The sequence below is a fragment of the Neodiprion lecontei genome, chromosome 7 (assembly GCF_021901455.1).
Source record: "Neodiprion lecontei isolate iyNeoLeco1 chromosome 7, iyNeoLeco1.1, whole genome shotgun sequence".
NCBI classification, from domain to species: domain Eukaryota; kingdom Metazoa; phylum Arthropoda; class Insecta; order Hymenoptera; family Diprionidae; genus Neodiprion; species Neodiprion lecontei.
Window position 1 is genome coordinate 24,225,506 of NC_060266.1, and position 13,306 is coordinate 24,238,811.

A 13,306-nucleotide genomic window follows, 5' to 3' on the forward strand; every position below is an offset into this window, starting at 1 on the left:
TCTCACGAATTCGTCTTCCAGGTTGTTGCGATTGTGTGCGAGAAGCTCACCAACGGGGAAAAAAAGCTGCGTCCGTATAGTAAGGAGGGGCGAAGAGATGTCGAGGGGTAAGATTTCCCCTAGACGTATTAAAGGGGCGGTTGGATAAAAAACGGTCGCGGTTTCTGGGGTGGATATTGTTTTTTATAACCGGAGAGACGATGACTGAGCATGTTTTCCAGTCGTTTCTTCGTTCTCATTTACTCTCCACGATTAATCTCTCACGATCGAATTGAAATCAAATTATCCCGAAATTTCGTTATCATTACCGTCAGTGTAATTATCCTACATTTGTCCCCCTGTAATTGCTAACTAGCAGTCACACTTTGACTCAAGTTATTTTGTCGCGGAACGAAATAATAATATCGTAGGGTAAAAAAAAAAAAAAAAATTAATTAATCATGTAATCGATTCGATCAAGTCCCACCTTTTTTTTTTTTTCTTTTAAACTGACGAAACGTATCGTTGATGTTACAGTCTTAGTCTTTCGTAATTTCAGACTGAATCAAAAAACCCATAATCCGATACATTGTTCTCGTATATAAAAGGCAATGTTTCGAGGGATTAAATTTACATTTGACAGATTTCTTTGAGTACCCGGCAATAATGGAGATTCAACGTCGCCTGCCGGTAATTAGAACGATTAATTAGAACGAAGCCGGGCTTCTCTGCGTCCATTGAGTTTAAAAAGAAGCTCAACAAGTTCGCGAGGGTTTTTGAACAATGGATTTGAAGCGGACAGAAATTAGAAAACGAAAATCCTTTTCCTCCTCCGTCGCGAATGATTCGTGAAAATTGTTCGTAAGCTCGGAAAAAAAAACAAACAACGCGAGGGATGAGAGTTCCCGGGTTTTAAAATAATTTTTGTCCGCTGGTAGCTGACCGAAAGCTTCTCATTTCTCCCCGTCAAAGGTTGAACGAGAATGAAAATGGCCTCCGGTTTAGGGTTCGCGATGCCGGGAGAAGATCGAAGATAAAAGAAATCCGAGAGGCACATTGCCTGTGAAACGACGCAATAAAACAAATGTATAAAACAGATCGATCAAACGCGAATACCGTGTTTCAGAGGTTTTCCGAACGCGTGTCGAACATCCGTCTCCTCGGGGTTTCGGATTTCTACCAAGAGATATACGAAAAATTCTCATCCACACCCGATCGCGTATCGAATTTCATCCTTACAAATTTTCCTCCCACCCCCGCGCCGCTAATTCGATGTCTCGATCTCTTACGTTTCGGAGTTCCTGATCACCGCGGCTGTGATTCGGCGGAAGCCGAGAAAATATCTCGAATTCCCTGCCAAGGGAGGGAAGAAAATATATACGAAACGGAGATCCGAGATCCGGGCACATTGCGCTCAGGGAAAAAGGGGGAAAAGCGGGAAGAATGGGAAGGAACCCCAGGGCATTCTTGAGACTCTGGGGTAATGACATTCCTATGGAATGTAGGTGGGCACTTACCCAGCTACGACTCTAGATAAGTGGACATTCGATTTTACTCAACGGGTTGGTAGTGGAGATGGAAGAAGAGTTCGTCCTTTTTCTACTATATTTGTTACACGTACAGATTTTGTATGAAATTTTTTTTTTTTTTTTTTGTTTTTTCGAGACAGAATCAAGTCTCGTTTCTCAATACCCAAAACCAATAAAATATACTTGCGCATTCGTGATTTCGACGTTAAATTGATAAACTTACAATTAGTGAAATATTATCTACGATTTTCATGGTATTATGAAAATATTGAAACATATCGTATGTAAAAAATACTTTATGTAACAATCGTGATAAAAAGTTCGGATTGGACAGCGACAAAATTTTTTTTTTTTATCATTCTATCGACGGTGAAAAACGACAAGATTGAAAGAAAGTAATTCTAATTTATTCACAGCAGTGAAATTTACGATGATTTTTTTTTTTTTACGACGGTATAAATATACTTGAAGCAGCGGATAAAGATTATCAACGTCTTTGTTTGGCTGAAAAACAATTTCAATCAAGGCCGCGGAAAGTACGTCCAAGTATAAAGAATATATCGATTTAATTCCCATATTTCCCTAAATAAAAAGCATCGTTGAAAACTGACTCTGGAACTGTGTTGTCGTAAATTTTCAAAGTAACGGGAAAAGTATTGCGAAACTAGAGAAGGTGGTTAACACGAGTGTGATCGAGCATAAAGTGAAAATATCGGCGAACGTGTTTTACCCCGAGTAGGTATAAAGGATGGAATTAGGAGGTAAAGTTCGGGGATGTTCGAAGCTTTCGTAATTAACAAGGTGAGATGAGTTTTGAGACGGCGTTACGGCCGAGCCATTAGAGATGGGCCGGTGCGTCAAAAGTCCCCTCGAAAGAGGATCGGCGGGGTTCTTGGCTAATCCCGAAGGCGGGGGTGAGCGCGCATCCCTGAGCGAGAAATATCTGGAATTTATGGATTTAATATACGCAATTAGCACTATTAAGGGAGAAGGGGGAAGAGGGGGAGGAGGATGACGCTCCTCGGAGAGTAACGAGAGAGGCATGAAAAGCCTCGCTCGATGCCACGCCGAGCTTCAACCGAAGAATTACGGAGGCTTGAGCTTGAGCTTTAAACCAGCCGAGATACCGAGGCGCCGAATCGGGGGGACAAAGCGACGGAGACGAGGAACTCAGGGGTGGAATAAGACCCGGGACCTTTCCCGAGGGAGATTCGCTCCCTTATTCGCGTGTATCAACCTGCCCACTGTAGTATCCGTAATTTTCAGGGACTCCAGCGCACTTTGACTATGCTATAGATAATACTGTACTTATATACAATGTATACACTGAGAGAAATTTTTACTTCCGGTTACCGCTCGGTCCTTGACTATTTTCATTTTTTACCACTATCGAGAAATATAGTTCTAGGGAGAAAGTGAAAATTATTCTTAGAAAATTAAAATTGGCCTACTTGGACTAGTGATGAACTAATTTTGTCGTAGATTCAGAAATTTGGGATCAGATAATGTTAGATCGTCATCGATATGGTAGATAGTCATCAAAAAGTGTTAGACTGACATCGCGTGGTGATGGATAGACGAAAAATCCGTATGATCAAAGCCAACGTCGAAACTGTTATCGCAACGTAACGAAAGCAATAGTCTGATGGTATTTTCAATGGCAATGAAACTGAAGACTGCAAAACAGTACCTTTGGATGGATTTCAGGAATCAAGAGAGTTCTAATCATACGAGATTGAACGTTCAGTTTTCGACATAATTTTGCGATTCGATAGATTTATGTGATTCGATCACCAGATTAAAATTTTGTATCGCTTCACGAGATTGTTTGTGAGATACGAACAAATATGTCTTCGCTCATTTTACACGTATTCTCATGGAGGAATGGACGAGAATCGAAGTTGTCGATTAAGTTTGTAACGAAGTGACACCGAAATTTGGGTGAATTTTTTTTTTGGCAGTAGAAGCAAGTCCGATAATAATTGATAAAGATATTTCAGAATTATTCACCACTTCCACGATGTTGGGAAAAATTGTTTAAAAAACTTTACACACGTGTGAGGTTGTACTCGGCTGTGCAGGCCGTAAAACGTTGCGACGTGGCAACAACGCATCGCATGCGTAAAACATGAAATTGCTGTGTCAGCGTTACTTTTCGGTTATAAATTTCAAAGATCTTGGAAGCATATACATGGAATGTACAAAGCTTTCGCAATAACGTGACGAGACGTTGCCAAAGTCTGAAAAACCTAATACGATGGTCAGACACGCAATTTTGAATATCCGCGTAACGCCGTTAAAACTTCCTTAACCGTATCAGGAAATGCGAACAGCTGACCTGCGTAAAATACGTCGACTGATTTCATATTCCAGGCATAAAGGGTATCCACCAAAGATATTTTGCAAACGGCAAAGTGCCGCGTTGAATCGCAAAGCAGAAAGGATCTGGAGCGGCGTGAGATTCGCTGGTGGAATACAACGATGAGGATGAGAAAGAAATTGCAGCGCGGGATAAATTGATAAAGTCACCGAGTCAAGTCGTGTTGGGATAAAGGGATTTGACCGTTGAATCGCGAGTTAGGAGACAATATTCCGGCGCTCCCCGAGTGATACGACGAATCTAATTCCGTGTCTGATCAGCTCGGGTTCGACGAGGAAATGAAATATTGAACAGAACCTGCTGGGCCTGGAATTACCGAGCAAGGAACGGCATTGAGCGATAATTGCAAGCTTTACGATCCGAAAATGAGGTTAGAGCCGTGAAAAGGGCGACACCGTTGAGTTCCGCTTTTGTTAGCGCTTCGTAATCAGCGGGGAAAATGTCAGGTGACAGAACCGGGTTATTGCTTCGAGTTACGGGCGAGATATTTTCACGAGAAACGTTGCGGTCGTATAATTGGCAGCGCTTTTCCCGAGGATTGAATTGTTAAAAACATTTTTCATCGTTTTTCAACTTAACAATTGGACAGAAGTCGTTCGAAGCATCGAGCGTGGAAAACAAAAGCTTATTAAAGGACTCGGATTGTATTCCGTATCGATTTTAAAGATTAAGGACGAGCAACTTGAGCTGCTCAGCAACAAGCGTAAAAGGTTTTCCACCGAGTGCCTCGCTTTACTTTCATCTTTATCACGTCGCTGCTTCTCTTCTCGTCTCTTCACTTCTCCCTTCTTAACTTTCACCTCAATTTTATCCTCGAGACTCTTCCGTCCCTTTTGCGAACGAGCCTGCTCAGCCTTTGAGATCAACTTTTACCTTTCAATTCGAGTGGGCAACGCGCTTTGGTTCCATAATGTACCACCTGACGCTTCTCCTCGTCAATAATTTAATACCCACCTACCGCGAATTACCGAGAGGATCGTAAGTCGAGCTCAAGTTCCTCGGATAAAAACCGAGTCGAACTTCCTGCCGGTATGATGCCATCAATTTTAAACGAGAATAATTCTTCCACGTTCCAGTGAGTTGCGATAATTTTACTAAAAACCTTTTAAAAAAAAACGGATACTCAAATTATCAACACGAGTTCGGACGTAAATTTTTCATTTACAAATGCTTCAAAATGACTGAAGATTCGTTTCTTTTTCTTACGAAACTTTGTGTTTCACAAACTTAGTGAAACGTATCATTCTTTTCCAACAGTTGATTCCATTTTTCTGTTTGTTAATAAAAACAAATATCAGTGCAATATTGAATATTCCACGGTATCAACGCGATAAGAAAAAAGACGTTTCAGCGCTACTGAAAAGTAGAATCTTTTGATCAAAAACCAGTCTTCGCAGAGTGGAATCGAACGATTATACCATACTTGTTTTTTGTTTCTTTTTTGTGACAATTTGAAATCAAATTCTAAGCTACGTTTGAAAACTTTCGTACCGTTTTTTTTTTTCTCTTACTTGAAATTTTGGTTGAAATCGTCGTGGCTTACGACTGTACGAATAAACAATAAATAACGAACGATCAATTTCGGTGCTCGTTCTCAAAATCAACAAACTCTTTCTTTCTAAATGCAGGCAAATTTCTTGCTAAATGATAAAACGTCGAAGACGGTGAAATTTTCGCTAAAAAAAAAAATTCCTGCAACAGATTTTCACCATTTTCATTTTCGAGGTTGACAAAAAAAAAAAACTCGACGCGTCTGACTTTGTACAAAAGAACCGAACCCCTGTCCATAACGCAGGTACGACACAAAAAGCGAATAATGACTGTCACCTGAAGAACCGACTTGTCAAGGCCCGTGACAACTGCGGATGGCGGTGAAGCCGAGGGGACGACGCTCTTAGTCGCAGAGACGTCGCCGGGGGTGGGCGACGATGACGACGTCGTCGACTTGGTAATCGGAGATGCACTCGACGTCGGTGTCTCGGGTGTTGCGGGCGTTTCGAGGGGGGCGGAAGGGGAGGCCGCGGCCCCCCTCGGAGGCACCCCCGCCCCTAACTTCTTCTCTGATTCTGAAACAGAAATTGAAAATTTTTGTAAACTTGAGAACGAAGCGGCCACACTGAGAAAAATTTCATTTGTCACGGTGACTAGAAAAATTGAGTAAAACAGGTATCGTTGAAAAAAACTGTTCGAATATTGTTGGAATTACGAAAAACGAGGCACGCGTAAGTATAAAACAATAACCGGAACTAAATCATGGCGAACACAAGTTTTCGAGGAATAAATTCCACGGACTTTTTCCATGTTTTCCAGGACCTAAAACCCGGTTTTCCTTGAATTTTTGCCCAATTCTAGCAAGTTACTAGAACCTGAATAGTTGATCTTATCGACTCTATATTCGGTTGAGATTCAATTCGAATTGAAGAAAAATATAACGTAGATAAAAAAGTCAGTTTAAGGAATTTTATTTTTTTCGATGGGAAAAACGTAAACTTGTTAAATCAGAAAATCATTTCTAATTTCCCATATTAGAAGACTGATATTTCCATGACTAAATTAAAATTCCCCTGACAATTCCAGACTTTCCGCGAGCTCTTTTTAAATGCCCCAACATTTCCAGGTTTCCCGGATTTTCCAGGTGTGCGACCACCCTTGTAAACTCCACGAAGAGAGAAGAAGCGGCAGTCCTTTCGCCGAGAGCAATCTAGCGTAGTGCAGTTTGACGAAATGTCCTTTCGATATCCCGCGGGACCCAACGTGCAGGCGACCGACTTCCCTGAAAATCTTTACCCAACAGGATTGGCCTTAGACTCTAGAGTCGAGGACCGCCGACCCGCAGCTCTTGGCCCTACCCTAACAGTCTTTGGTATCTGGGACCATTGTCTCTCTCCGTTTTCTCGACGCTGCATGGCGAAGGGTGAAATATCATCCGTAGCCTGGTCGAGGAAAGAAAGGGAACAGAAAAAAAGTGGGGAAGAGAGAAAGGGAGAGAGAGGAATCATTTTTTGAGCCTTTTATCGGGACTCGTGATCCTTTTTGGCAAAGGGATTCAATAAATTAGGACGTGACTAAGAAATGGCAAGAAACTACTTCGGTGGTTTGAAATTTTTAGTTCCGGTTACCGCTCGGATTTTTTATCACGATCGAAAAATACAGTTCTAGGTAGAAAATGAAAATTTGTTTTTTAACTGTTACCGGAAAGTCTAGTATCCGTTAATATTCTTTCTCGTTACGATCGCCGTCGCTATATTTTCTTGCAACCGTTGCGAAAATTTAATGCTTGTGCTACAATAAATTGACGATAAAGCCTTGTTTAACTGAAAAAGTAGAGTAAAACTCACAAACCGATTTTGCGTTGCAATAACCAAAAAAGGATCGAAAATAGCGCAAAATGGTTAGGCGTACGTCGTTTTTCGTAATTCCAACAATGTTCAAACAGTTTTTTTTTCACGATACCTGTTTTACTCAATTTTTCTAGTCACTGTAACAAATGAATTTTCTCTCAGTGTAATCTTGATTTAGGAAAAAAGAAGAAGTGAAAATGAAGGTAACGAAGAGCACGAATTGTAGCCTCGAATCCCTGGGTCAAGGTACAGCTGGGAATGCGATTGAAGTTAGTAAACGTTAACGCAACGAAACAGCGAGGAGAAAAAACAATTATTCCAGAAATTTCGAAGGACTTTCAAGAAGTTTCTTTCGCAAAATATCAGTAGGTATATTTTATTTATCATGTTGTACTAAATTTCATACATTCCTAAAGTTTGTAAGTAACGATTTTTCCTAAACACGCATCGATATAGGAACGTTGCTAACTTCATCCTCATAGCTAGGAAGAACTTTGCAAAATATGACAAAATTATTATCGTCGTAAATTGAAAAAAGACAGTCATTTGAATCAGCACAAAACTCGTTTAAATAATCATTTGCCTTAGCAAGTGAACGTTCTTTTTTTTGTGGCTATGTGCGACTGTGTAAAAATTTAAAAACATTGCTTTTTAACACATTACATATTTCCCAAAATAGGCGTTACGGTAACGCGGACATCGAATAAAAAACAAAAACAACAAATCACGCACAAATCAATTGACGAATTATCGATATTGTTCATCCGATATTCCAATCCGATTTTAACGTTAAAATAAACAATATTTCTTCATCATCCGCAGCTCAAAATCACTGACAGGAATTACAAACGAAGTGAAAATTCTTCGTCCTTTATCCTCTCGCGCGCTCTTCTGTTTCACCCAACTTATTATCCTCGCTTCGTTTCACCCCCCCCGGACTCTCTCCCTCACCTCGCATAAATTTTTTTTTTCTTCAGCAAACCGAAGGTTGATGGTGCGCTTTCCCTTTTTCTTTTCTTGTCTTTTTTTTTTTTTTTGTTTGTTCGGTTCAGTTTTTATTTTATTTCTTTTCCTCTTTCCTCCTTTATCCGTCATAATTTCTCACCGCATCCCTGCATGCGGCGTGTATATTTCATCCCCTCCTCCGACGTCGTCGCGGCGACAAAGAGCGCGGATATAAATACAAGTGTAGAAAAACGTCGCCGCTTAGTTTCAGGCAAAATATAATCAATTAATCACGAGCTCAGCTGACGTGACCGATCGGATTGTACCGAGAGTAAAATATTTCCAGAGTATCGAGAACGAAGCGAAAAATGTAGTGTAAGTTTTTTTTTTTTTTTTTTTTTCTTTCTTCTTTCTTTACTCGCTGGAAAAGAGGGTAAAAAGGGTTAGAGAAAACAGGACGCGGGATAAAAAAAAAAAGTGGGGGAAATAATTGTATCGACGTATCGCCGAAGAGAAATCATTCTGAAACGGTTTTCACTCCGTCGATTTGACAATGTCGTACGAAACAATAACGAAGGTACAAACCTCGAATCGACTTTTTATCGTGGACGTAAAAATTGAAGCAATTTCTCATTCAAATACCGTATCAATTTTTCCATCTCCTTACACTTTTCTCGCTTCGCGGTACGTCTTGGTTTTTGTGTTTTTTTTCTTTTTTTTCTTTCATCCCCTCTGGCTTTCGGATGAATTTTCACGTCCTCAATTTTTCCACGCTTCTCCATATCAACGTAAACTAAGAAGGACGTTTTACCCCTGCAGAGTATTCATGCATACATACATACATACATACATATGTATATATATATATATATAGATAGATATATATACAAACACAGGTAAATATAGGTATATCATACACCGGTCGCAGAGTTTTAATATCGCGAGATAGAGACACTCTTTCCAAGACGTGATGGGAAAAAAAAAGAAGGAAAATATTTTCACTCTCTCTCTCTCTCTCTTTCTCTCTCTCTCTCTCTCTCTCTCTATCTCTCTCTCTCTCTCCCGTTTTTACCGCAGCCTTCATTCCAGGCGCGATTCGTGCGACGGAAAAATCCTGAATTAATTTGAATTTTTTTATTTTATCTTTTTTTTTCTTTCTTCCCCTCCCCCTCCGACCGCTTCGCCGTGGATATTTTTGCGGTCTGATACGATAATAATTACTGGAATAACCGAGAGAACGACGCTTCATCGTCATCCGGATGGTATATAAATTATGTACGCAAACTCACGGCTGTATAATACGCAACATTTATAGGTATAATATTACACACTGAATGTATCCGCAAGCTCGCGCTGTGCGGATCGTGATGATAAATTTGTTCCATCATCCGGGGGACGGAAGAGGGGGGAGGAGGGGGAATAATGTTACGTTAGGAATATAACGAATAGATTAAGTTACGTTGATCCGTTTATTTCTCGATTCAATTGCGACCACCAGCGACGATGATAATAATATAATCATGCGCACGAATTCTGAAAAGCTAACTGGGTCAAATATTCTGGAAATAACTTCATTCAGAAACGTCTATGTACGATAATGAATTCCACAGATAGGTACGAACCGAACGATGGTTTTTAACGCTCCTCTGATTCTATTTCATTTTCAACATTTTTCTTTTCTTTTTTTCTCTCCTCTCTGGATAAACGATCAGAAGAGACGTTCGCGGGTTTTGCGATAGATTGCGAGAAGCTGAAAAGCGACGTTCATCCGCCAACGGCTTCGTCATAAATATGAAAACCGTCTACGTATATCACCAAATTTTCCGTAAATTTGGCAAATTTTGGTGATAAGAAAACACGTGAAAATGTGTACAGAGATAGGAATGGATTTATTTTTTTACATTCAAAATTTGTCTCCAAATACTTCGAAGCAGTTCCATTTTGATCAATTGTATGTTAATTTTTTTCTTAACTACCACGTTTTATTTTCACGAAATATGTAACATCGTCCTCTTCGAGTCTTCGCTTGAATATGTCTGACTTGTTCTTCGTTGCAGGTTTATAAGACTGTCGTCCGATTGATCCTATTCGTAATTGCGGGTTGTAAATTAGAACGTGGATTTTAATTTTTGTCGAACATCGACTAAAAAGGTAAACTGGGGACTCGTTTCCGTATTTCATCCGAAATTGAAGTCATGTGCTGCATCATTTCGGCTACATCAAAAAATATTCAATATTGTAAGTACGAGCCGTGAATGATTTGTTATTAAAATAAAGGAAGAATTTTTTTTTTTCATCGACTAATAGAAAACCAGAAAAAAACCATTGATACAATCGATATACTTACACGTGTTAAAGAACTGTAAATAGTTATTCCCAGCGGATTGGTCGTCAGCGGATGTCTGACTGATATGCGGCAGAAATAGCAACGCGGCGATAAGCAAAACGGTGAACCGTATCATGATGAGGTTGATTATTTAACGTTGAATGCAGCTTTATGATTAAGTCAGATCGAAGCTGCCGTATTTATACCCGATTAGCGATGCATTGACTCGATCTTATTGCCCACTCATCTAATTGCACAGTTGCACCGAATACTTGAATTTGTTTTGCAACAAACCGCGGGCGACATTTTCGCCAAAGTCATATTGACCCCCTTGTCCCACGAGGATGTAATACGCGGCAAGTAACAGCTGAATCTATTTACTTGACCCCAAATTAATGTCGACGGTCTTTACGGAGACGCGACCTTGCACCAATTAATTATATTGTTCACTGCGTGAGATTAATTGAAATAATAAACGAAAACTATGAATAAACTAAAAATAAACTTGGGATCGAGAGGGATGGGTGAGGTGGTTAAGTGCGGAAGTGATTGAGATAATTTAGACCGCGTTAAGAACGGCTTTAATAACACTGCAAGCACCTTATCCTGGTGAGTTAGCTGGGATGAAACGAGTCGGCGAGCCTATTTACACCCGGCCAATCTACTTCACCTAAATAATTTCACGACGCCGGTGAAACCTTCAACGAGAACACGTTTTGAGAAACGCGAATTCGGCCTTGTTCAAGTGCAGCTGACCAAACAGTCGGCGAATTTTGATGAAATTATTTTCATATTACCGCAGCCTGGAATCGAAAATCGAATGAGGTAGAAGTTATAAGGTCAGAAGGTATATTCAGGTAAAACTTACTGGGACGTTACTGGGACCCTCGTAATTTTTTTAAATTTATCTAATGAATAATAACGAAGAAAACATGTTCAAATTTTACAACAATCATTGTTTCAATGACGTTTCGTTACGCTGACGTTACCAACTTCAGCCTTCTGAACTTGTCACGTGAATAACCCAAGTATTTATTTGTCTGGCTCTAAGCAGACTCGAGGCATGTTCACTGGCTTTATAATGTCGTGGATCAAGTTTTTCGACATCGGCTAGTAGTTGTTAATGAAATGGTGAAGTGTTCGCGAAGAAGTTAAGGTGCAGTAACAATATTGGACGAAGGATAGGTGGACTCGATAAACACGGTCTGCGTAGTAATAGTTGCCTGAAAGTTTGAAAGCTCCGAAGAACTTTCAGGATGAATGCGACGTACCGTCTGGATGAAAAGTTGTGAGAGTATAGAAAAAACTCTTCTCAACTTGTCGATATCTTAGCTTGAGTCATTCGAATTTGCTCGAAATCGTTTCCACTTTATGGTAATGAGTGGAATTCATCCGTACTAAACATCTTCTGGACTAACGACATTTTCGGATATGTTTCGAAGGATTTTATCTACTTTCCCAACGTCTGACGCAGACATTGCAACCCATCGATGGTTACCTGAACAGTAATTGAACAACGCAGTTTGCTGCAAGTTTGAAAGCTCCGGAGGACTTTGAGGATGAATAGTTGGTAGAGTAAAGAAGAGACTCTTCTCAAATAGTCGTTATCTTAGCTTGTGTAATTCGAATAATTTGCTCAAAATCGTTTCCACTTCACGGTAACAAGGATTTTAATTTATCCGTACTCAACATCGTCCGGGCTTAATAACATTGCCGGCCATGTTTCGAAGGATTTTATCTACTTTTTTCCAACTTCTCGCACGGACTTTACAGCCCATTGATGGTTACCTAAACCGTAATTGAGCAGCGCAGTTCGCTCGATTAAGGGACGAGTAGTTTCAGGGACGAGTTTTATCAGCTATAGACACACTCTGAGCCATTTCGCGTGCAGCTCAGCTCCAGTGGCGATATAACTTTAACGATTGTCACGTAGGCTGGTTAATTACGTTCGCCTGCAGACATTGAATTCGGGACGGAGATTTCCACACTGCAGAGTCTTGTTTACGACGTCGCATGGCGCCGCGCAATCATCTTGAACGATATTGTTGTGGAAAAGCTAGGGTACGAAACTTGACGAAGTTGCTTTTCAGAGGGACGACGATGTGTTTCAAACCCGAAGGCGGAGGGTTGAAAAACGTCGTAGAACTCCCGTAATAACGCGATCGCGTCGTTTTCAGACCTCGCCTGAACTCGCGGGGGGTTAAAAGTGAGAGAAGAGAAAAAAAAAATGGTTCTCCAAAAATATCCAATCTTACGCTGCTGAAGGTAAAAGGGTATTGTAAAAATAACACGGGTCTTCGACTGAAAAACTGCACAGATTTGTTTATACCGTTCCTTGTAGATTTTTAATCACTGAAACCGGTAAAAATATTCAAGAAATTTCATCACGTAATGTTTTTTTATTCAACACGTGTTCGTAGTTTTATTTAGAGTTGAACTCCGGTTAAACTCGAAATCTGGTATCGTACTCTTGATTGAAAATGGAAATCATTTTTGGGAAACATAATGTTTACCAAAAACATCCCATGTAGCTGAAATAAAGTATTTTTTTGCAGACCTGTGAGATAATAATAAGAAGAAGAAGAAGAAAAAGAAGAAAAAAAGCAAAATGACGAATGCTTGCTGAGAGGAAAGAAGAGACACATCAGCGGGTGAATCCAAAAATTTTAATCGAGGCTTCTGTGCACCGTCCTCGCAATCCCAAAGAAAATTGTCAAGGCAGAACGAGGTGTGCATAAGTATACGGTATAAAAAAGGAGAGCGGATTTGAACAGCGAAATAAAATGAAATCACCACCGCAGAAAGG

General features: G+C 40.2%; 1 protein-coding gene and 1 long non-coding RNA gene across 11 annotated transcripts in view; both read right to left on the reverse strand.

Moving 5' to 3' along the window:
* Positions 1 to 13,306, reverse strand: part of LOC107224485 (dystrophin, isoforms A/C/F/G/H) — a 325,712-nt gene that overhangs the window by 240,387 nt on the left and 72,019 nt on the right. For all 10 annotated transcript variants that reach the window (XM_046745769.1, XM_046745771.1, XM_046745770.1 and 7 more), the window contains one exon: positions 5,716 to 5,954. In XM_046745769.1, coding sequence (XP_046601725.1) covers positions 5,716 to 5,954 — 239 coding nt within the window. The remainder of the gene's footprint in view (positions 1 to 5,715; positions 5,955 to 13,306) is intronic.
* LOC124295501 lies at positions 10,045 to 10,929 on the reverse strand. Its single transcript, XR_006905456.1, has 2 exons — positions 10,522 to 10,929; positions 10,045 to 10,388 (listed from the first exon to the last, which is right to left on the reverse strand). It is a non-coding gene; the product is annotated as an uncharacterized LOC124295501 (long non-coding RNA).